Below are 22,888 nucleotides of genomic sequence, written 5' to 3'. Positions count from 1 at the left end.
CCAGAACCAAACAATTTGTCAACGTTAGTTTTGAACATACCGTTTGTGTTCTCAAGACTGTAACAAGTGGGAGGCAAACTGCAAGTATGAAATTCTGGGGGTGTGAATTTAGAAAGCTCAAAGCTACATTAGCTGCTAGTAGCCTAAAACAAACTGCTGCCTTGAGGGTAATGCAGAGTTTAAATAAGTTTGTTATATTTTATATAATTATAGTATTTGTGACATTTCTTAGCTGTTCATTTTGAGCCTAACAATGCAGGAGGTCAGTTCCAAATTAGAGGGATGGTGCTATTTTTCAGTTTTAGCAGTAAAAAAAAAAATCTTGCAATATGTTGTGGGACTTACAGTACATGGTATAATACAATATTGATGCCAGAACAAGCTACTGACACTGTGGTACCATCTCTGCATTGGAAACGTTGGCCAGTCCCAGTGTGGTTCATTAGGACACATCAAATTTTGCAGGCTCACAAAAGATTGATTTAGGAGGGCATCTCACAGCACATGTGCAGACATTTTTCAAATGTTTATTAACTTTCAAAGCTCCTCTTTACTGACTACAGGATGAATGTTAACATTTTGACCCTCTGTGTCCAGTATGTGTGTGTAAGTTCATTAACTTGAATGGACCATCAAGCTGGTTGCAACTACATACGTATGTTGGTGGGACAGCCTCAGTGAAGTTTTGTGAGTCCAAGTCTTTAAGGGGGAAAGCAATGTCCTGTGGCATGTGAACCTCGATATTCATTACACTAGCCAAGAGTGTCTCTGCTCTTGTCCTGCACCCTTTGAACCTTCATTTGCACTGTCAGATGAAGAAATGAGTCCATGAATCTTGTGGTCTCGGACTTAATTAAAACTATGTTATATTCTCTGCCTGGCATTAATCTCACCATAGGGGGTGTAGACAGAGGGGTGAAAAGGTGTAAGACTCACATTGGCTAACAGTCCTCACATCCTGCTGCTACACACTTATCTCCAGAAACCCCTACTGTCCCCTCTGGCCAAACAGCGTGCACCTTATAAAGAAAAGAATGTGTGAACTATAGAGGCTTGTGTATGTGTGTTGGCATGAAGAGGTGTGTGGAAGGAGCAAGGGGCAAATGTTTACTTGTCACATTGTGGCCAGCAGAAGACGCAGATGCACCCATCAGACCCATATCCTATCAGAGATGATGCCTCTGCTCCTGCAAACTTCTCACTTCCAAATCCTTTCCAGCCAAATCCAAAATACAGTTACCCCAACACCGATGACTTCTAGACCCACAGCTTGACTGTCAGACAAGTGATACCGTACTGGTAAATAGGGGATAGAAGAAATCTTTAGATATACTGTACCTCTTACAGTTTCACACATTTTAATTAGCCCAGGGCTTAAAGGCTGCTTTGAGAAGAGATTTCCACAAAAAAATATGTATTTCACAATCCATCTGTAAAAAGGACTCGAGTTGATGCTTTATTCTAATGCAAATACCCTCTCACAGGAAATCTGTCTATACCCCATTTCCTAAATGCTCACTATATCTGTGCTCATCTCGATCGCAATTCCTGAGAAATAATTTCTGCGGAATAAAACTCCATTTCCCACAGCAGACTAAGATAGAGGGTGACATGAGCATAGTTGACGAACAGCCTAAATTGCAGATGTCGTTTCATTAGTGTGAGGCTAGCTCATCTCTCAGTAAGAATATCTGACTCTCTAGGGCATCTTGTGTGCATTATGACTGAGACAGCCAGGACCTCACTGCACTGGAATAAATTAAAGGCACTTCATGACATTTTGAAAATTAATCTGTTGTTTTTGCTCAGCAGGCACTTGTCACAACGTGGGCGAAAAACTTTCCTCGACTGTCCCAGAGGCTACGAGGGACTAGCTGCCCCCGTCACATTTCGTGAACAAAGTTAACAATGCAAACAAGCCATTTTTAGCTGACAAATTTGTCACTCCCCCGTACACATAGTAATTTACAGTCTAATCACACTAGAGGCAAACACTTCAAAGTACACATACTGTATAGAAGTGCAAGCGGGGGACAAGGGAAAACACAATTTTCCTATTGAGACCAATAAAACATCATATAATTACATATATGCTTTGGAATTAGATTGATCACTGTGGTGGGTGTTTATCATGTTGGCAGGCACAGACCTCAGGGGATTGGTCTGGTGAGGGAGTTTCAACCGCGGAGAAGCTAGATTCCGCTCTGGCATAAATAACACCTGTAACACCAGAAATGTGCAACTCAAGGACAACTGCTTTCCTCTGTGTGTCTACTGTATTCCATAATGCATGAACTTACAGGGGTGCACTTTGTCTTGGCTGGAGTAAAGCTGGGGACTACAGGGGGTGATCAGGACACCATGTACCTTCTGTTGAACACCCAACAACAGCTGCTCTGGTGTGGGACCCTCAGAGGTAATGAATGCCTAATGACTCTTGAAACATTCAGAGGGCAAAATATAACTAAATATCATGTTTTTATTTCATTAAAAATTACTTAATGGCTAAGATAACCAAAACTATTTTACAGCAGCAGCTTGAGACTAGTTAAACAGAGAGGGAAGGTCATGTCAAACGAATACAACATGTAGGCTTCCAGTGGAGTCACTCGTGTACCTTTGCCGACAGCAGATCCAAAGAAGCATGTGAGTTGTGTGCCTTGATAAAAGCCACCTCAGCTGTATTGTACGTACTTGCCGAGGGAGGAGAGAATGTGTCTTATTCACCTCCCTGGCCCAGATTCTCTTAGCATACATGGGAATTTTTACCACTTGCATGTGGGTCAAAAGACCATTTCGGTACCTTTTTAGCAATGCAGTGCATTTTCACTGGCAAGGTCCTAACGACTACCAAACTAGCACATGACAGTGTCTACAGTAAACCATCAGGTCCTCTATTGTACTTGTTTTTAAATACATTTATATTGATTGTTACTGTTTATTGACGCAGTTGAAAATGGCGGTCACCATTCTATTTTGTGATTTATATTTTTAAATGTGTACATGTATTCTAAAATGTTTGGTAAGTAGTGATACCCATACCCCAAATGAAGTGCCACATGTACCAACTTGATATAAACAGCCCACACTTTTCTCCAAAACTAGACCTGTGATTCCATTTCAACTCTTAGATGAAGTGGAGTCATGGGTCAAGTAATTATCCAGATGTGGAAAAATCCTTACTGTATTTTTATTTCCCACAGACTAATATATATGAAAAGAGCAGCATTCAATCTTTCCATTTGAGAAGCAGCAACTATGTTTGCTGTTTTCACTATAACAAGAAACGTTTGTCCTTTTTATAAGAACTTCATCACAGACATTGACAAACTGAACCCCTTGCTGGTAACTTACCATGGAAAGCATAGTTTTTTTTTTTTTATTTGGATCATTTAGGAGTAGTCTAACTTTCTCAAAAACATAAGTCTTTCAAAATCTACACAAGTGCTGCAGTGGATGCCAACTTGCCTTGGAATGTGTCCGAACAGACAGCAGATGAAATAAATGCCAGACATGGTACCAGGACTTTGTCTATACTGCTTTAAAAACTGCATTTATGCTCTCATTTTGATTTCTCACAATAGGCACATATACAATTAAACGCAATTACTCTTTGCCCCTGAGTGGATGGAAATAATGTCTGGCAGAGTGGGAGCTCCTACTCTACACAACCAAGCAATATAACAAAAATCAAATGGAGTAACGTGCGTGTATGTGCGTACCTATAAGCGTGTACCTGCACCTCTTCCATGTCTGCCTGTCCAGCTCCCTGTCAGTCAGTCTACCTGTCTGTGAGCGTGGTTCTGTATGAGGGCCAGTATGAAGAAAAGACGATAGCGAGAAGGGAAGAGGTGCTGTCAGTCAGTGCTGGCTGAGCAGGGAGCTGATGGGAGCAGGAGGGAGGACAGTTGGCAGGCCGGAGCCATGCACTATTCAGGCATCATTCAGACGGAGCGCGACCACTGGGGCAAAACACCACAAGGTTCTTGGCACCACACATATTTACTCATGTGACTATACAGCACACACACCTGCCAAAGCTGGGTTTCATGTTCTGCAACTGCAGCTGCCTCAGCAGATCAAGAATCAATTTTCACATATACTTTCACCTAGAACGGAAAAAGCACAACAATCAGTATTTTCAACTCTTCCCTTAAAATTTAGGGGTACGTAATCCAAAGCACCCCTCTTGGGTTGCACTGCTATCATAGAATGTAGGTAAATCTCATCCTTTCTTGCAGGCACTCGCCCAGTGACATCTGAATCTGTTTTGCCCATAAGGTCAGGAAAACAATACAATCAGGACAGACACCTTTATCATGCAGTGTATTAAAAAGTTAAGCTCTCCCCTATAAACCTTGAATGCTGTGACAGAGTCCTGAACGATCTAACTCATCTAAAGGACAAAGTGATGACGCCAGGGAGCAGACGGCTCGTAAACTAATGGGACTCTTGTAAAAAGATACTCCCCCCTGGATTATACCTGCTCAGGAGGCCTGATGGATGGCCCAGATGGCTTGGAAAGGACACAGAGCATAGAAGACCATGCAGGTGTGGGAATGTGTGTATGGGGGTTCTTTTGTGTGCCATAACAAGGACTTGCATAGTCAATTCCCTGGAGCTTGCCCTGCCTTTATCTGATTTAGATGAAACAGCTTCTAAAATATCTGACCTAGTGACATATTTTTTTAATTTATAAAAAAGCTGTGTTATGTGAAGGTGGTAGATATATCGGTAGAAAACACATTTGGACATTTCAGCTTTTCTAAACAAAAAAGTCCTTTATTTGCGAAACAAAATTAGTCCAAATAAGTGCTGCGCTATTAATCTAAATGCAATCACAATGTCTGCCTGTGCGAACGTATAATCGCAGAAACATTGCATTAAATGTATATGCAACTTGATGTGAACATGACAACCTATTGTCTAGGTGCCAATTGTTCTTTATCTTGGTCCCTAATAAACATGTCTTCTTCACCAATCCATGTAGCTCTAATGCAGATCTAAATAATAATGCGTGAACACAACTGGATGTGAAACTCTAACTGACAGTTAATGCAGAAATGTTATAGATATTTGCAAACACACTGTCCAAAACAGACTACAGCAACAGACAACAGATCAGACCCTACCTTTCTAAATAAGCTTCCCAACTCGTGTGCAGGCACTACTACTTGCCTTGATTAGTGTAATATCCTGACAGGACTACCAGCATGCACAATCAAACCTCTCCAGCTGATCCAAAATGCAGCAGCTTCTAATTTTTGATCAGCCAAAGATGACACTTCACACGACTTTTCATCAGCTGATGCTTCCCGCATTGGGTTCCAAGCTCTGACTAGTCAACTCAACAGCCCACATTTCCTGAACAACCTCATCCGAGTCTACAATCCCTCTTGCCCACAGCATTCTCCCAATTAATGATGTCTAATAAAAGCAAAGCTTTTAAACTTTGCGGTCCGACGACCGGTGGTGGAACAAGCTGCCTAACTCTGGAAGCTCAGCAGCCTCACTCCCAATATTTGAAAAAGGTTGCAAATTCTCTTACGACTTAAAAAAGGACAAATTTTTCTAATCTGGCCTTTATGTCTCACAAAACCGTTGTTCTCATGGCATTTTGCTTTCAAGGCCTTTTTCATTACTTTTAAGTCGGAAATGTGGAAAAAGAAAGAAGTCTGAAGGCACTTCATCTCACTGCAAAACTGACATTTGCTTTTATTTAATTTCCTGGTATTTTATAGGCTAAAAGTCTATAAAATAATCAAGATAAATTCTTAGTTGTGCCCCATACTATAATATAGCATTGGCATTTGTTTCCTCAAAAATAAAAAGCAGTATTATCTCAGGAGCATCTCTTGTGCTTTAATAGTTTTGAAATCATTAGGCACATCAAATTAATCTAGAGTATCAATATACGTCAATTATCCACAACATTAATACCACCTGGGGTCAGCCTGAGCACTCACCAATCTGTGTCTACACAGGCCTGTACACAGTAAGCTATAAAGTACTTTGTTTTCTGAAACCTGTAGTTCATCACCAGCATGAATTGAAAAAAAAAACATGTTGCCAAAAGCAAGTAAAAGTGGCATTAATGATGTATAATCTTAACTACCATTTAGGTAGACTTTAGAAAAACCGGTAAACCCAAACTACCCCTGGCTATTACAGGAAGAATTCTCCTTTTATCTTAAAATGCAAGTTAGTAAATCACTAAATGTAAATAAGAAATTGTAGTGTTAAACCAAAACCACTGGCAGTAGAAAAAAAAAGATAGGAAAAAAAACTTCCCAGTGGCCAAGAGAAGGCAGGTGTGAACTGGAAGGGCTGAAGTGTTCAGTCAAGCTTCTCTCAGAAAAAGAAAGGATGAAAAATTCACATGGAAGCCCACATGGTGTAACATATGAATAAATAAACTAAGCCAGGCAATCTGGGAGGCTACTGACACAGGAGACAGCTGGTGGTTTGACCAACCTTATTAAGTCAGGTGTTTTGCCTGGGGACATGCTAGGAAGCAGCACACACGCATGCACACATATACAACTGACAGTGGAGCGTTTTAAAGATCCAGTTCGGATACTTGTACAGAATACCGGTCTTATCAGTGGATTTTATTAAAGTCCTAAAATAAAAAAAAGAAACTTTCACCTAGAAGCCTTGTGTGTGTAAAGTCTCCATATTTCCCACGGATCCACCTACAGTACTTAGCCAGTCTAATACTACATTATCTCTTCTTCTACGCTCTACCAGCCCATGACACACACCTCTGAAATTGTCACACATGGACAGTGCTTTCAAACAAGGCTTTAAGACAGAGCTAAATTGAATTACATCGCCACTTCCCTCTTTGATGGCAGCTATTAACTTGGCAAACAGTGCTGATGGTAAGCCTATCATATGGTGGCTGCTGTGTAACAGGATTGTGGATTGCAGCACTAGTGAGTGTGTAGTGAGCAGTGGCAGAACGTAGCAAGCCTCCTAACCGGAGTTGCTGCAGTGAGGGTGATGTCAGTTGGGGAAAAACTGTACTGCAGCACCCCCAACAGAGGGCAGAGCCATACCGACAGACAGAAGGCAAAGAACAGAGGTGCATGTGTATGTATACATGTGGGCAGTTATTTGCTTAGTATTCTGTTTTCTTATAGTTGTTTCTTTTGTGTTTGGATTTTAGGTATGGACTCAATGGCCTGAAGATGTTTGGCATTGGTTTGTGAACATGTGTGTGAGTACATTTGTAGTTTTATAAAATGATCCAACAAACAGGAAACTGAAAGAGGGAAAGAATCAAGAACCGAGACAACAATAAAGAAAGGAACTGATGAAAAGGGGAAGTGAAAAACAGAGTAAGGACAAATTGCCAGGAAAGAGAAGAGGAGAAAGGACGATTGCCATAGCAACAGCAGTATTTCTGCCATCCAGCAATAACTGCTTGATGTCAGATGCCAGCTCTTCTATTAAAAAGAAAAAGATATGCACAAAGTCTGTAAAATCTGGCATTGTGATTTATAGACGATTATAGAGCAAGCGGCTCTCAGAAAGTAGACTGAGCACAGTCTGGGGGAAAAAACATTACGATAGATGCAAAAAAACAAACACACACACACACACACACACACTTTCACACACACATTTATGAAAAGAGCTATCAGAAAAATAAATAGGTTTGTTTTTAAGCAGCTGCAAACTGAAAAGCTCAACTGTATAACAAACTACCGAAAAATGTCACACTGTCTTGTCCAGCCAAGGCATTATGGGCGGGCCCCTGGGGGCCACGTCTGCTGTGACCATCTAAATTACACAGCCATGACTTTTAACAACAAGCTGTAAATGTTCTATTTATTTATGGAGTCTAAAGGGCCAAACTGGAAGGCTGGTTTATTGGATCCGTTCAGGACGTTGCTACTCTTACTTTTAGACTGGGTGTTGCACAGTTTGTGAGTTGTCCCAACTTTTCTATGCACAGACATTGGGCACCCTGGTGTTTTGTTTTCCTACAAAAACAAAGTAGAGCAGTTTATGCACACACACTATATATATATATATATATATATATATATATATATATATATATATATATATATACACATACACATATATATATATATATATATATATATATATATATATATATATATATATACACATACACATATATATATATATATATACACACATATATATATATATATATATATATATATATACATATATATATATATACACATATATATATATATATACATATATATATTTATTTATTTATTTATTTATTTATTTTTTAAGGTTTTAAAACACAGGCTACTCAGATTGTGTAAAAGGTTTGATATATTGAAAAAAAGAAATCAGAACCAAGAAAATGTGTCAGTCATATTTCAACACTGACGCATGGTAGTGTACTTACGGTTTTTCTTTTAATGCATTATGTATTAAAAGTAATTACTCAACTTGTAATGTTTACGTGTTGAAGTGGATTGTGCAGCTCACTTAAAGTGAAAAATTGATTTATTTTACTCAGTCCTGCATTGACATGTACCTTAAAGGTACATATGATTGCCCCTCTGTCTGTGTACTTACATTCAAATGGCTGATAGTGTATTTTTCATTGCGAAGCTCGCAGGTACTGAGGATCAGCGATAGGTGTGTTTTAAATGCAGCATCTCTTTGCTTCATCATCTGTGATGGTATGATATTGGAGGCATACATTGGTATTTCAGAGAGACACATGCTGCCATCAAGAAAATATCTTTTCCTGGGAAGTCAGTAGATATTTCAGTGTTAGGCCTCATTCTGAGCGTGGCTTTGCAATCAAAACGTATTTGTGTGTGACTGGTCTGCCGGCAGTCCACATCCGTCTTCTTTTGACAAAATATTGCACATAATGAAGACGAGAACCAGACCAGCCATACTGTTGAGCAGGCCAAGTCTTGCATTCAGCAAAATAGGTCAAATATTCCATTTGCAAAAGTGTGACAATCAATTAATTATTAGAAGAAAAGTGGTGTAACACAATAATAAACATAATAATAATAAAAGAACCATAAAATGCTAAAAAGACAGCTATACTTTTTGATACAAGTTTCAGTTTAAACATCCAGAAACACAATCCGTTTTGTGAGGTGTAAAGTGAAAACAATTTTACCTGGAAGCAAAACAATTTTTTCCAGTAGCTGGCTAATTAATAATGGGCTCCAAATTCAAGCTGACAATTTATGTAACAACACGGCTGCATTTTACAAATAACACCACTGTGACAAGTGTTGTAATCACACAAAGGGAGACTCATAAATGGATGGCTATATATTTTCTCTTTTCCGTTAGTTTCCCAGCTGAACTGACAGCCTCTTTACCAAGCGTAGAGGGGGGTGCTGTGTTCATGTTCACTCGAGAGACCACCGTGCCTCAGGACATCAGCAATAATTAGGTGAGATCAATCAACCTACCCTGACTCATACATGGGTCATCACCTTTTGAATGACCTTACATGCTAAACAGACAGCCGTCACAACTGTCGCAAGCCTCAATGGAGAGCGAGAGACAGAGAGTTAAAGAGACATAGAAAGCAAAAGGGACAGTGGTGTTAAATGTGAAAGCAAAGGAGATCAGGAAGCCAAGGTGGACATATTTAAAGAAGAAAAGAGGTGGAAATGGATGAGCAAGTGTGAAAAGTGCTGCTTTTCCCCACCATCTATCCACTTCAATTTAGCACTCATTTCTTCTTAAAGTTCTACAGCAAAGTTTTCTGTTACTGAAGGCATTAAGAGTAACGTCATGCTGCCTAGTGCAGTCTGCTATGCTGCCTGACAGGACTGACTAGTCTGTAACACAAGGTCGATTAGGCTAAGTTAAGGGTACATTAAGTTTGAAAAACACATGTTCTCCTACTGACCAGCATGAGACACAGACAGATAAACTTGTTGACTGGCAGCCTTGACATATCAGGGGGCTTGGCTCAAAAACATGGCTTTCTGAGCAATTAATTACACACTTTAAGTGAACAGCCAGTCGATGTATCATCTCAGCTCTCTCCTACTTCCTTTGAGCTCAAGCAATACTATTATTTACTTCTGTCCCAGAATTTTTGTCACATTGTTCATGCTTGAGGATAGTACCGATTTTTTCTGTTTTTTCCTTTTTGTATTCTCATCTAAATCACTTTCTTTGCTGCTGCAATGACCCAATTTCCCCACGGGGATCATTAAAGTTTCATCTTATCTTATCTGCCCCTATCCCTCTCCCCTCCCCAATCACCCCTCATCACTTGCACCCCCCCTCCCTCAATCCTTCACTTAATTATGTCCTGTGAATGAAGTTCATCTTTCATGCTGCCAGCAGCCAGTAGCGTAGCTCACACGTTCTGGGATATCTAATCATGCTGCAGAAACTAAACTAAATTTAGACAGCCAGCTTGTGATGCCTGGCAGGCCCTAATAGGGGCTGACATCTCAAGACACACTGCTGATGTACAGGATATACTTTGCCTGAGCAGGCCGCAACCACTGTTGACTAACACTGATGACCTGTGAACCAGTTTGTTTTGCTCAAAAGTTTTCAAGGGGATCGCACACACGGAGGTGAAGCGCTGTGCTGACTAAGGCCATTCAAACTTAATGGAATCCAGCATTTACATTTTAGGATCTTAGCCAATGTTTTCAGTGTGTTTACCTTACAGTTATGTACATTCATGTGGCAAGTGCAAAGAGCTCCAAGGGATACAAAAACATAGTTTTATTAAAGCCATGTCTAATGATGGTATACTGTAGATATAGTGTAGAATTGTGGATGCCGGTTAATTTTTATATAATACAATATATATTTTGTTCTTTACACATTAAGGTGTGTTTCCAGATCTTGATGAAAACTGGTGAGCCTAGGCATTCTGCACACATACTGCTCATTTGTGTATGTAAAAACATTTTAAATTACCATGAATAAGTATTAGTTGGTGCAGAAGACTGTACTTGTAAACATATATATAAATTAGTGGGTGTGGGGTTAGTGGAAAGTGAGGTTAAACAAACTACATCTTGAGGTTAGCAGCTGAAGGCCACATTAGCAGCCCAAGCATAAAATGGCTAAATATACAACTGAACTGGACCTGTCAAGCTGTATTGTGGGCAATATATGGAGATATACAATATTTTCCATTATATACATGTACACACACACACACACACACACACACACACACACTATTCTTTTTTAATATGGTAAATTAAAGCAACACCATTATTTGAGAATGGAGGTTATGGTATTTAAACTGTGTCATTTCTGCAGTGAAATGTCTTAGATGCACTCTTTTGCATTTAGCATATTTGGGGTATTTAAACAGGCAAATAACCCATTTTCTTGCTAGGCACTGCATTTTTTAAATTCTCTCCACTGTTCTCACTTCATGCTCCCCTTCTGTCAGGCACACTCAACACACCCACAAAGAAAACAGCTTCACAGTCTGCATCTTACATAAAAATTGAGTTTTGCAGTGCAGAGAATTTAAGGGTTGACCTGTGCTCCCCAAAATCTATATCTAAAAATATATAAAAATATCTGCAGATTCTTCAGCAAACTGTGCATATCTGAATTATATCTGAGTGGATTGCTCAGCATCCATATTTGATCACATAACAACTTGTCTGTAAATTACGGACCAACCAATCTCATCTGATAATACCTTTGATGTAGTTTAACTTAATGTATGTAATGTAATGATGTATTAACTTAAAACGAGGGAATTGGTGTAACAATTCTTTGAGTAGCAGTCGCCAAAAGTTTGTTCCAGAGGACACAAAGTCAACTGTAAAGAGGGAGGTCTGCGAGGATTTCATGGCCACTGGGGTAGCACTGGTAGCACATAAAGTCTCAGGGGCTGGAAAAACAATAAAGGCCTGTCGTTTGGTTAGAACAAAGGGCTGTCATTTGCGTTTGTTGTTGCTGGTATTTTTTTCCCTCCTTGTAATCTGCATGTCCAGATGGCTGGATGACTTTTCCCCTTACAGCATCGTTAAAAGCGCAGCACAGCTGGCAAATTGGGAAGGAGAAAACTAAAGAGTGAGAAGCAAAAAAGTGCAAGGAAATAAAAACGTAAAAAAGCTTATAGAAAAAAAAAAGGGGGGAGAACTAGAGAAAAGCTGGAAAATGTGGAGTGAATGTGGTAGTCGATTGGAGGAGTTTTTCTTACCCAGATCTGTGTTGGGTCCAGTCAACAACTGTTTAAACTTATCCAGACGGGACGCCTCCCTCTCAGTCATTGCCGGGGTGCCAGATGTGTTTTGGTCAGCCATGCGAGCCACTAGTGGGATAACGGGCGGCCGGTGGGGCAGAGACCGCTGTCTGTGGAGGGCTGCATCTGGTGGAAGGATGGAGATAAGAAAGGATGAGAGGTTATATAAACACATACACAGCTGATGGGAGGGATAGGGATTTCATACAGTTAGTAACAAAATAGTTAGCTTGTTTTGAACTGCTTATTCAGGTTCTCGGAGCTCATAGTTTTCATCTTACAGGTCTAAACAATATTACCAAAAAGCACTTAAGAGTAGGAATGTGGCAAACATTGCAAAATACCAGTAGGAGCTTAAAAGCCAATGGGATGATTGTCTTTTAGCTGTAACACTCTATGGTTCCTTAGATGTTTTTCTAGTGGTAACAAATTAATGTAATCAATATAGTTACTGTGTCTTGCTTTGCAATGAGCCTCCAGGATGGCAGCAGTTGTTGCAATTTTTTTTTGGATTCAACCGTAAAGCCTCTGTAACAGCTACACAAACACATTAATTCAGTCTGCTGAGGGCCACATGTTCCCCCAGCTGTGCTAAAAGACAAACAATCCCAAAAAACAAAGTTAGGAACAAGCTGGTGAGGTCGGGACTTCAATGTGGAGAATGATGCTCCTTCTTTCACACTAAGCACTAAGCAAAAGTTCATAAAGAGCCCTGTGAAGAGCACGGCCAACATTTCCCAGTGCTAAAGCAAACCACAGCTCAGCTAGTGTGTGTGGACAGAGACACACAAATGCTCCATAGCATTTAACATGACTGGAATGCCGCCTATTTTAATACCCATTTCCGTTTTACAGGAACTCATAAAAAGCTACAGATATGTTGTCAACTGCTTTATTTGCACTTACAAAAATTAAAAAACATTATTAAAGCTAGCAGCAGCTTCTTTGTGCTAAAAACTTGTGTGTGATTTTTAACAATGAGTTCCTTTTATAATCAATTTAATAACTTGAGTTTATTTTAAAAAAACGCAAGTTAGACAAAGTTCTTCATCTTCCATTGTCTGTCATGGTATACAATATCAATTATTACAAGAAAGGGAAACAAATACATGCAAACTAGAATCAGATTTTTACATAACAGTTCTGGACATATATAGAATTTATATTCATTGTCTAGCTATGCAACTGCTGTCATAACATTCAGTAACATCTTGCGTCTGTGTGTTTACACATACTGCCTATTTTTATTCTTTAGTATTGGCCCCGTGCAGCCTAGTAAAAATAAAAATGGAGGCGAGCAGCAGTAGTGCCAAGGGTTACTAGAAATTAGTTGGACTTTTATGGATAAAGGAAAGAACTTAAGGACACGTATGCTACCACAGTTGCTGCTGACATATCAGAATAAATACAAAAACAATGATGGAGTTCTATGCTCTGAAAGACAAATAATAAATCTCATTTGGTCTCAAATGGAAATAAAAAAGATTTGATGAAGAAGCATAAATGAAGCCTAAGAGCCTAATGGCATTATCTAAATAGTCTGGAACAAGTGTGTTCACTCTATTCTTGTTGCCAAGATCAGGACCAGGAAAAGTATGCATAAGTATGCATAACATAAGTTTTGAATATATACACTTCAGTGTTTTGCTGCATACCAAGAAAATTTTCCAACAAAGAGGAAATAGGTCCAGCTGACATGACTCAACCTTCCCATAACCAAACCTGGATGACTGAGAACCTTCAAAGACACAATGCTCAATAAAGGCCCCAGAGGTGTCGGCTTACATATCCCTGTATCCATTTATGACCTGAGAGAACATACGGGCCACTGCTGTGTCTTCTCTAGAGAGATAAGAGGAACTGCCGTAGGCTACAGGCTGCTTACTGCATGTTATCTGTATCTAAACAGGACAGCAGACACTAAGGCAGACGAGCAGATGACCTGCCAGACAGGACAACAGCCACTGATCCATTCATGATGTACAATGTCAGCCACTATTCCAAATACAATCTATAAAGGAGGAGTGGACTCATCTCCCCACCTCTAGCTCTTGTATGTGTTCACACAGAACACAGCACTACTTCAATGTTTTCTGCTTTCCTTTAAATGAATCGTTTTAGAGGATTTATTATCTGCATCTGCAAACTGCATCAAACCCCCCGTCTAAACCACAAGTAAATCCAATCAAAGCCCAATACTGACACTGTATCCGAAAAGAGTGATAGCATCTACCAAATATTTTTCAGCCACTTCTCCACTGTTTGGCTGTTGAATGACTCTGCTGGAACATGATAATATTTGAATGTGGTGACACAAAGCAGCTGTGAGGCCAGAGTAAATAAATAAAAACAAAGGATAATCACTGTAGTTTGTGGACCAATTGTTTACTAGAATCCTGAAAATTCTATTCTATTTATGGCATAATATTAAAAGTCATTATAGTGACACATCCTGTGCGTTTTGCCACTTTTAGCCCCTATTTACTACTACTACTAGATGAAATGGCTAAACACCTTATTTATAGTAAGATCAAAATAAAATCATGCAACAAGAACAGATACAAGCAGAACAAAACAATAAAACTAAAAGGGGTGATGGATGAGAACTGTCTTCCAGTTTTGCAGATTGACTCTTCAGAATATCCTTGGCACTGATTCTCTCAAAGGAAAAACAGTCTGACTTTTAGTATGCAAGTGAGCCAGACAGTGAAAAATGAAGGTCACTAACCTTTAGGTGACCCAATTGGTGCTTCACTGTGAGACTTCACTAAGCGGCCATCACTGTAAGGGCTGCTCTGGGAGGCAAACGACAACTCGGGGTTGGTCACGTCTCCCTCCTCTACCCTGTCCTCCTCTTCTTCCTCATCGATCTCCTCCACCTCTGCCACCTCCTCCTCTTCTCTTTGTTCCAGCTCTGTTGTGTCATCCTGCCTCTGTTTTTCCTGCTGTTTGCTGTGATTCTCAATCACCTGTAGAGTTTACAGAAAATCAAGGTGTGTCACTGATAAAGCTGAGGTTTTGTTGATTTAAATATGAGCCATAACACGATGTACAGTTTCAAAGGCCACCTTCACATGTTTTCAACCTTCTATCTAATGTTCTAGTTTGGGCAGTATATGTAAATATAGAGTTTTAAACAGCTTTTTGTCTTTCCTATATTAAAATACCTCTCTTCTTCTGGTGGACAGATTCCTTTGGATGATATAATCTGGAAAGTTTTTCAGTTTAGTTTGCAATCTAGAGGACCAGGTCGACCAAGCCTAGAGAATCTGTAGCATGAGCAAATAGATAACATCTTCCAACCTGAAAATAGCTCATTCAGATGAGATCGTCTGGAGGGGTTTCTCAGCGAGAAGCAGAGATATATTTTAAATATCGGGAAAGCAGAGGGAAGTTTAATACCATTCATATACTGTATGTCCTCCCAAAAGTAGACTAGCCCTTCAAGAGACACACACACTCCAATCCAACCAAAAAATTTGATTTATCTGCTCGGCCTGTTGAAAACTGCTTTATAAACGAATGAATCTGTAATCAACTGTGAATCAATTCAAATGGATCAATCAAAAGGAATAGTTGCAGAAATTATATAAGTAGTAAATCTCCCTATAAATAGTGGCTACAGAAATACAAGTATATGATGTTAGAGGATGATTTTGCCTCCTCTGAATGTAAGCCCAGAAAACACACCTATTACACCAACTTCATGAAAGACAAGAATAATACTTGTAATTATGAAGTCTGTGCACAACAGTGATGTGACTTCAAAATTATTAGGTAAAGTAAATATTAATAGAGGAAAAACACAGTCTAAAATGTTTATGGGACTTGACTAAATGCACAAAATTCAAATGACTAAAATAAAACCAGGTGCTAAAATGAATAAGGCTGTGTTAAGACAGACAATAAAAAGGCACTTTAAATAACCTTATTTTAAATTTCCATCATTTCAAAGGCATTAACTAGCACTTGTTTTATTATTGTATCTAAATATGCCTTGAATTATAAAGTGAACTATTTACTAGAACAAGAGACTGTGGGATGCAAACATTGGTGCTTTAACCCATAAGACACTGGAACAGACTGCCAAATGAAGCCTTTGACAAAGCTTATATGGTAGAAACCCATTTATCCTCCTTAATTCTTCTTTCACAATCAACTCACAATCAAATCACCTTATTGGCCGTCTCCATGACCACCTCAATGTTGAGGTTCTGGGCAGCCATGGCCAGCAGCTCATCATCATCATCCCCCACATCCCAGGCATCACTTGTAATACTCTCAAACTCCTGGAAGGTGGTAGCCTTCTTGGGCTTGCCTGGTGTGGCTGGAGGAGGCTTGTTGCCTGCTTTAATTAGACTGGAGCACAGAGCCAGCCATGAAGACAGAGAAGATAAGGGAAATAGGATGTTATTCACAAAATTGAAAGTAAAGGTAAAAAAAAAAAAAAAGAGTGCGAAGGAGGAGTAGGGAATGGAAAACAAATTAGGGTGAACAGGCAGGGAAGGAAAAAAGAGACGGAGATAAAGTAAATAAACACAGTGGGGATCAGTTGATGAACAGTTTATCATTTTGACACTGGCAGGTGGGCAATAAAATAAATGAACACACGCTTTGAAAAAGAAAAAGATAAACATGTAATTTATTAACATTTGGCTGAACAAAGTCTGACGTATTTCTACATACTACACACAGACACTGGCCTTAGGAAGAATTACAAGAAATTCAAAACACTCTCAGTAATAACACACAGACGTGTGAGTTAACACCACTACATATAAAGACTCTTCCTTTTAAACACTTAAATCAAAAGCAGGTCTTAAATACCTAACAAGAATGGATCTTGCTACATTTAAAAAGATACATTTCGAATGGCTTTCTTTGTGTTGCAAGGACACTGTTACTAAAGACCAAGAAATTCAACAAAGAAAGAGAATTCAATTAAACTCAACCTTTGCTGTTTTATCAGTCAATGCTGAAAAAAAGGCAAAAGAGAAGAGAGAGACGGGGCTCGAGCGGAGAGACAGAGGTGCTCTTATTTCTTGCAAAAACAAGGGTTCCCATAAAAAAAAAGAGTCAGTTTTCCATGTTATGTTTGCTTCCATCATAACATAAAAGAAAAGAGATGGCCAGTAAACATACTAGTACTTAAATTAAATTAGATTCTCTAAGGAAATCTACATGATTAAACAGAGGAATGAAAAAACCTATTACTGAATAATGGGCTGTTTTCTAAGTCAGACACTGTAAAAAAAAGTACTGCAAAGTTTGAAAATGCACAAATATTTCCAACTCATTAGTGAATGATGATAGTTTAAGTAATGATTCCAAAACCACACAGTTTTCTGAGTTGTAAAACAACTATACATAGGATGTCTCCTCTAAAGTTCGACTTTTTTGTTATTAAATATTGACTTCAATCATTATTCAAGATTTGACACATCCAAAACCTATATCAAGTCAAGCTTTATTGTCAGTTCTTCCACATGTACAGTACATACATACAGGGAACTGAAATTGCGTTTCTCTCGGATCCATGGTGCGCACAGATAATACTAACAGTGGGGCCTGAAATCTAGATCGCATATAAATATAAAAATATAAAATATAACATTACAATAAGGGCATTGAAGAGTAGTATATAAGAAGCCAAAAAAAAGCTCCTTCCAACATTGTCTTTCACTTAAAATGGTTTCAAGTTTCGCAAGTAAGTTAAAATTAAACTGTTAAGCCAGCCTTCCAACAACTAGAATTTCTGGTAGGTTCACTTCCTCTCAACAGTATAACAGGAAGGCCCAGTAAAAAAAAAGCCTAACCAGAATTATCCTGAAATACCTAACGATGTGTCATACATTACAACTATTGTAATTGTGGCCACATCCCACTCTGAGATTTAAAACCTTATGTCAGCTAACTGCAAAACATGCAGGTCCTCATTCCTGATTGGGATGTGGCTAAAAATATGCCAAAATCTGTTTGATAATGTTTTCAGAGAGTGGCTGCATAGTTATAGTTATACCATAGATATATGTATCGTTCCTTGTTTAAGGTGCTTCTGGTAAATACACAATCATTCTCCTCTCTGACTAATGGTAAACGAAAATCGAAATAACTATAAAAATTCCAAATCAATAAATAAAGTCCTGCATTATTCATTTTTATTTGTATTCTTCTATGTTAGGGGGACTAGCAGCTTAATGCCATGTGATCATCTAGCAGATTCGTTCTGCTGTAATACAATCAACACTAATATCCTACAAATCAAAACACAAACCTCCCATGCATTCAAAAGAAAAACCTTTGACCAAAACCTGTTTAGTTTTTTTTTTTAAAACATCCCCTAATAAATAAAAACATTTAAATACTTACATGATAAAGTAGAGATATGCTTTTTAATAATAGTTACATTTTGACAAATTTGTTTAGGGCAAAGAGAAGGGAGGCACAGAAATGGAGTATAGTTTGCAAGTATAGTTTACAAAGCGAGATCCACTGATAGCAAAAAGAAACTAAACGTACTAAAACTATAACAACTGATCACATTCTCTAGGGTACTTTGACAAAAAAGGTACATTTTACTTACTTTGCATGAAGGAGCGGGTCGAAAGGTGGATGTTGTGCTCCATACACATGTTGAATACTGGGGAAGTGAAGAAGAGAGACTTTCAATTTGTTTCTGGTTGCCAGGCTAACCAATTAGCCAGTCCTTAACCAAAACAATACCAGTTATTATTATCATAATGTGAAAAAATGTGACAAAAACGACGATACTTTGTTGCAAACTCATTACTACTCGGCATTATAAAACGGTTATTAAATCATGAGTTACAACTTTGTAACTACGGGGTGGGTACTTAACTGTTAGCCGCTGTTAGCAACCTAGCTTCTAGCCAGCTAACAGCAGCAAGGTGTGTAATGGTAACTATGACTCTGACGCAAATTCACTACCGTCATCGGTACGTTGCAAGCATGGAAATCGCGAACTTTGTACTGTGCAAAATTCACTTCATTCAAAGTGAGAGTTGCTTCTTAAGCTCAGCAAAGCAGCGTTAGTTGAGTAAGGCTAGCTCCGCTAAGCTAGGCAACAGGGAAGAACACGTCACTCACCTGCCAGGAACCTTCGCTGTGTTTCTTTTCCAGAACTGTTTTTTGTTCCCGTCAGTCGACATTTTCCCTCTGCGCTCCAACCAGTCCTAATCACAAACACCCGAAAGCTGTCGTTATCTGTAAATCTTCAAATTTGTGTTTATTTACACCAGGTCCTCTCCTCCAAAACTCAGAAAGCTGCCATGTTGATACTGCCTAATCTGTGAGCAGCAGCGTCTATGATTGGTTGGTTCGCCACTTCCCTAATGTGAGCCAATCACAAGTGAGATCAGTTGTTAGGTGACTCTCAGTGGCCGCTGACGTCACGATCCATGGTTTTTTGCTGCGTTGACAGAAACTACAACAACTACCATGAAGTTTTTAATGTGGTGGTAAACTTGCACAATAACTCAAAGTATCATATAACTAATGGTTAACAAAATGGAAAAAACATGTTTTTCACCTTTAAAAAAATATACCTAATAATGTTTTAGACTAACATGCCCTTACTTATTTCTAATTTTATATACAACTGTTTCATAGTGGGTCACAAATAAAAATCTAAGCAATCAACTCTCTCAGTTGTTGTTTCATCAGTTAGACTTATTGTAAACCTATATTCATATAATAAGAGTTCTTCTAATACTATCATATAAACTTAAGATATTTGATTCAGGGTTGTTAGAACATGTAATTTTCAGATTTTGATCAAAAATACTTGATATTCCCTAACTGTCTTCCACATAACTATGTCAAGAATAAACAAATACACTAACTTGCTGAGTATGAATAAATCAGACAGTAATATACATATTATTAATGTAGAGATATAACATAAATTAAAATAGCAACATTATATTCAAATCAAATGCGTTTCTTTTCTGTTTTTCACTTAGAAGCAGACATAAGAATATAAGAATGTCAAGAGCAAACCGTTTAAAACATTTCAGTCATTGTTGTTCCTAATGTTGCTTTTGCTTCATATTGACCTAAGTATAAAGCTTGGCCCATTAGAGAGTTTGTGTGTTTATACAACGTGCTTATGCACAGGCACAGGAGTGAAGCAGCCGGAATTAAAAACAAGAGCTCTCACTCTGTCACTTTTTCCCAGTATCGTGTCTGGCAGTTACTTTTGGTGGCCTTGAGAACTCAATTCCCTGCAAATTATCCAGGAAATAACCATAACAGTAAAAAGATTTTTTTTTAACTTTTACTTCTTCTCTGTTAATAGAAAAGTTGCAAAAGACGTATAATGTAACTTGTTTATTTAATTATTATGCAACATTTTCAGTGTTTCGAACTCAACGATAGCTACAGGTAGTGTGAATTTAAAGAAGTGTGATTCTTCTTTTATATGCAACATACCAATTACAACAAAAACATTTATTCAACAAGTTGTGTTTTCCGTTTTTTTTGTAGGGCAGCACAGACTGGAAAGTAGGCCATTTTCATTTTTGCTGTAGGGTGAATTCTCTTTTATATACGCGATCTTTGTTGTAAGTCTCCTCCTGACAGCTCGGGCCAACCGGTCCCGCACACTCAAGTCAAATGCGATTTGTTATGCGGGCCGTAACAAAGTTGAGACGATCAGTGGCCAACAGCTTTACTAATCAAACGTCTGAGGGAGATTATGGAAAAACAACCCAGATTATTTTCATCGAAGCTGGTTCATAAACAAAACCGGGTAGAAGTGGTTTTAAATAGCAATATTCTGGCCTGGAGGGAAATTGAGAGGAGCAGAAAACGAGGCTCTGCTAAAAACGACACAGCTGAAATAGGTAAGTCTAACGTGTAGGTTTGACAGTTTTATAAAGTAACCAACGTTTTTCTCCTCCAGTCAGTGAGGTACGTCCAGGTAAAGGTAACCACTGTCAGTCAGTCAGTGAAAAAGTCTGAAACAGCTGTTTTCTCACAACTGCTCTCCTCATCAGGATCAGCTGCAGTCAGCTGCAAGAGCAGGTCACACAGGTGGCTTCCAGGCAGAAATATTCTGCGTTTTTAACCAACATGCAGGAAGTGAAATTGTGTTCATCTTTTATTAACTCATTCATGAAAGTGGAGTTTCTGCCCTAGTGAGCAGATGTTGTACTTGAAAATCTAACAAGGAAAGCCTTGTAAAAAGGGCATCACTTTCTCAGATCCCGTCCCCAAAAAATACTGCTTGCATTAACGCCATAACGTTAGATATTAGATGTAGGCTAATTGTCCCATAGCTAACAAAGCTAATTCACAACAGTTCTTAAAATTACAAAATGTTATGCTAACATTTTTACCATTATTTAATCTTAGCAATTATTCAAAACTATACCTACAGCTAATTCCTAAGCATGTTTATATACTGTTAATAACATAACCTAATACATTCATATACAAAAGGACGGTTTTGGGGTTTTTTTTGGTTTTTTTGTCCTTTCGACTTCTCCAGTGAGTTCAGGGTCGCCACATGTTGATTTGGCACAGTTTTTACACTTGGATGGATGCTTCAGGAAGGATGCCCCCAATTTCTACCGGGCTTACTGGGGAGGGGGAGGGGAATGGACTGTCGGGGGTTCAGTGTTTTGCCCAGAAACACTTCGATTACAGCCGTATATACAATCATATACGTCATATACAAAAGGACTGTATAGGTATGAATTACTTACTTACCTAAAACAGTTATTAATGTTAGTTACATGGGTGATAACAACAAGTTTGCACATGAAAGTTAAGTATACATGAAAGTAAACTACAAGTCTAGTCCTGGGAAGTATAAACAAATTATTTCAGCTGTTATATGAAAAGGAACAAGTTTTCAATATAGTAATTTGCATAATGTTTTCCCTACCTGTCGAAAACAGGTAGGGGAACTGAGTTTCTTAAAAAGGTCAATGTTCCCTATGGAAAGTTCATTGATTGAAAACACACCGCAAGAGAAATGTTACTACAACCCAATTAAATGGGCATAGTGAGGTCTGTATCTTGTGTTTTCTTTACTGTCATTGTGTTTGCCAAGTAGTGCTCCAAATTCTGGTACCTTCCATCCTTTGCATCAGACAACTTTCCTCCTAATCCAGACTTCTTTTAACCTCCCGGGGCTAATGTTTGTTCATCTAGATGAGTTCCCTGGTCTGCAATTACTGTACCATATCGAGCGGATTGATTACAGCTGGCACTGCGCACTTCAGTTTAAACCTGGCCATTGACCTTCCTCAAAGTGGTATCAAGCGTACCATAATAACCTGCCATAAAGACTTCCATTTATTGAGTCAATGTTCAACGTGGCTACATCAAAATCCCCCCCTAGTGATCACTGTGACAAGAGCAGGTCAGTTTACCCTGGAGTTAGGAATCAAACAAGGAGACTTTGCCTGTAATAAATATCCAGTAAGTTCAACATCAAACACTACTAACATGGCTGATTAAGTTCAACTTTTTATGCTTCTGATTTCTGTGCGGAGCCTGGTCGTCATAAGGAGTCAATACAGTCTGACAGAGGTGTTGATGACTGGAATTTTCCATAACATCTCGTCACCTACCCAAACAAGAAAAACATTTTATATGTTGCTGAATTACACAACAGCCTGCACAAATGTTCCACACTTCCCT

At 38.7% G+C, this 22,888-nt stretch overlaps 2 protein-coding genes across 6 annotated transcripts in view; one reads left to right on the top strand and one right to left on the bottom strand.

The window, feature by feature from the left end:
• The window catches only part of tbc1d22a (TBC1 domain family, member 22a), a 115,470-nt gene extending 95,921 nt beyond the window's left edge, over positions 1 to 19,549 (bottom strand). For 2 of the 4 annotated variants that reach the window (XM_067490321.1, XM_067490323.1), the window contains exons 1-5: positions 19,325 to 19,549; positions 18,801 to 18,857; positions 16,393 to 16,576; positions 14,946 to 15,186; positions 12,176 to 12,343 (exon numbers count right to left, since the gene is read on the bottom strand). In XM_067490321.1, the coding sequence (XP_067346422.1) occupies positions 12,176 to 12,343; positions 14,946 to 15,186; positions 16,393 to 16,576; positions 18,801 to 18,857; positions 19,325 to 19,386 (712 nt within the window). In that variant the 5' untranslated portion in view covers positions 19,387 to 19,549. The remainder of the gene's footprint in view (positions 1 to 12,175; positions 12,344 to 14,945; positions 15,187 to 16,392; positions 16,577 to 18,800; positions 18,858 to 19,324) is intronic. The other 2 variants (XM_067490320.1, XM_067490319.1) reach the window with 1 other exon arrangement.
• A 1,264-nt stretch (positions 19,550 to 20,813) lies between these two features.
• The window catches only part of cerk (ceramide kinase), a 34,024-nt gene continuing 31,949 nt past the window's right edge, over positions 20,814 to 22,888 (top strand). The window contains exon 1 of one of the 2 annotated variants that reach the window (XM_067490953.1): positions 20,814 to 21,081. In XM_067490953.1, coding sequence (XP_067347054.1) covers positions 20,934 to 21,081 — 148 coding nt within the window. In that variant the 5' untranslated portion in view covers positions 20,814 to 20,933. The remainder of the gene's footprint in view (positions 21,082 to 22,888) is intronic. The other variant, XM_067490954.1, reaches the window with a different exon arrangement.

Source organism: Channa argus, chromosome 21 (genome assembly GCF_033026475.1).
Source record: "Channa argus isolate prfri chromosome 21, Channa argus male v1.0, whole genome shotgun sequence".
Classification (NCBI taxonomy): Eukaryota; Metazoa; Chordata; class Actinopteri; order Anabantiformes; family Channidae; genus Channa; species Channa argus.
This window is presented reverse-complemented; position numbering and strand designations above follow the sequence as displayed.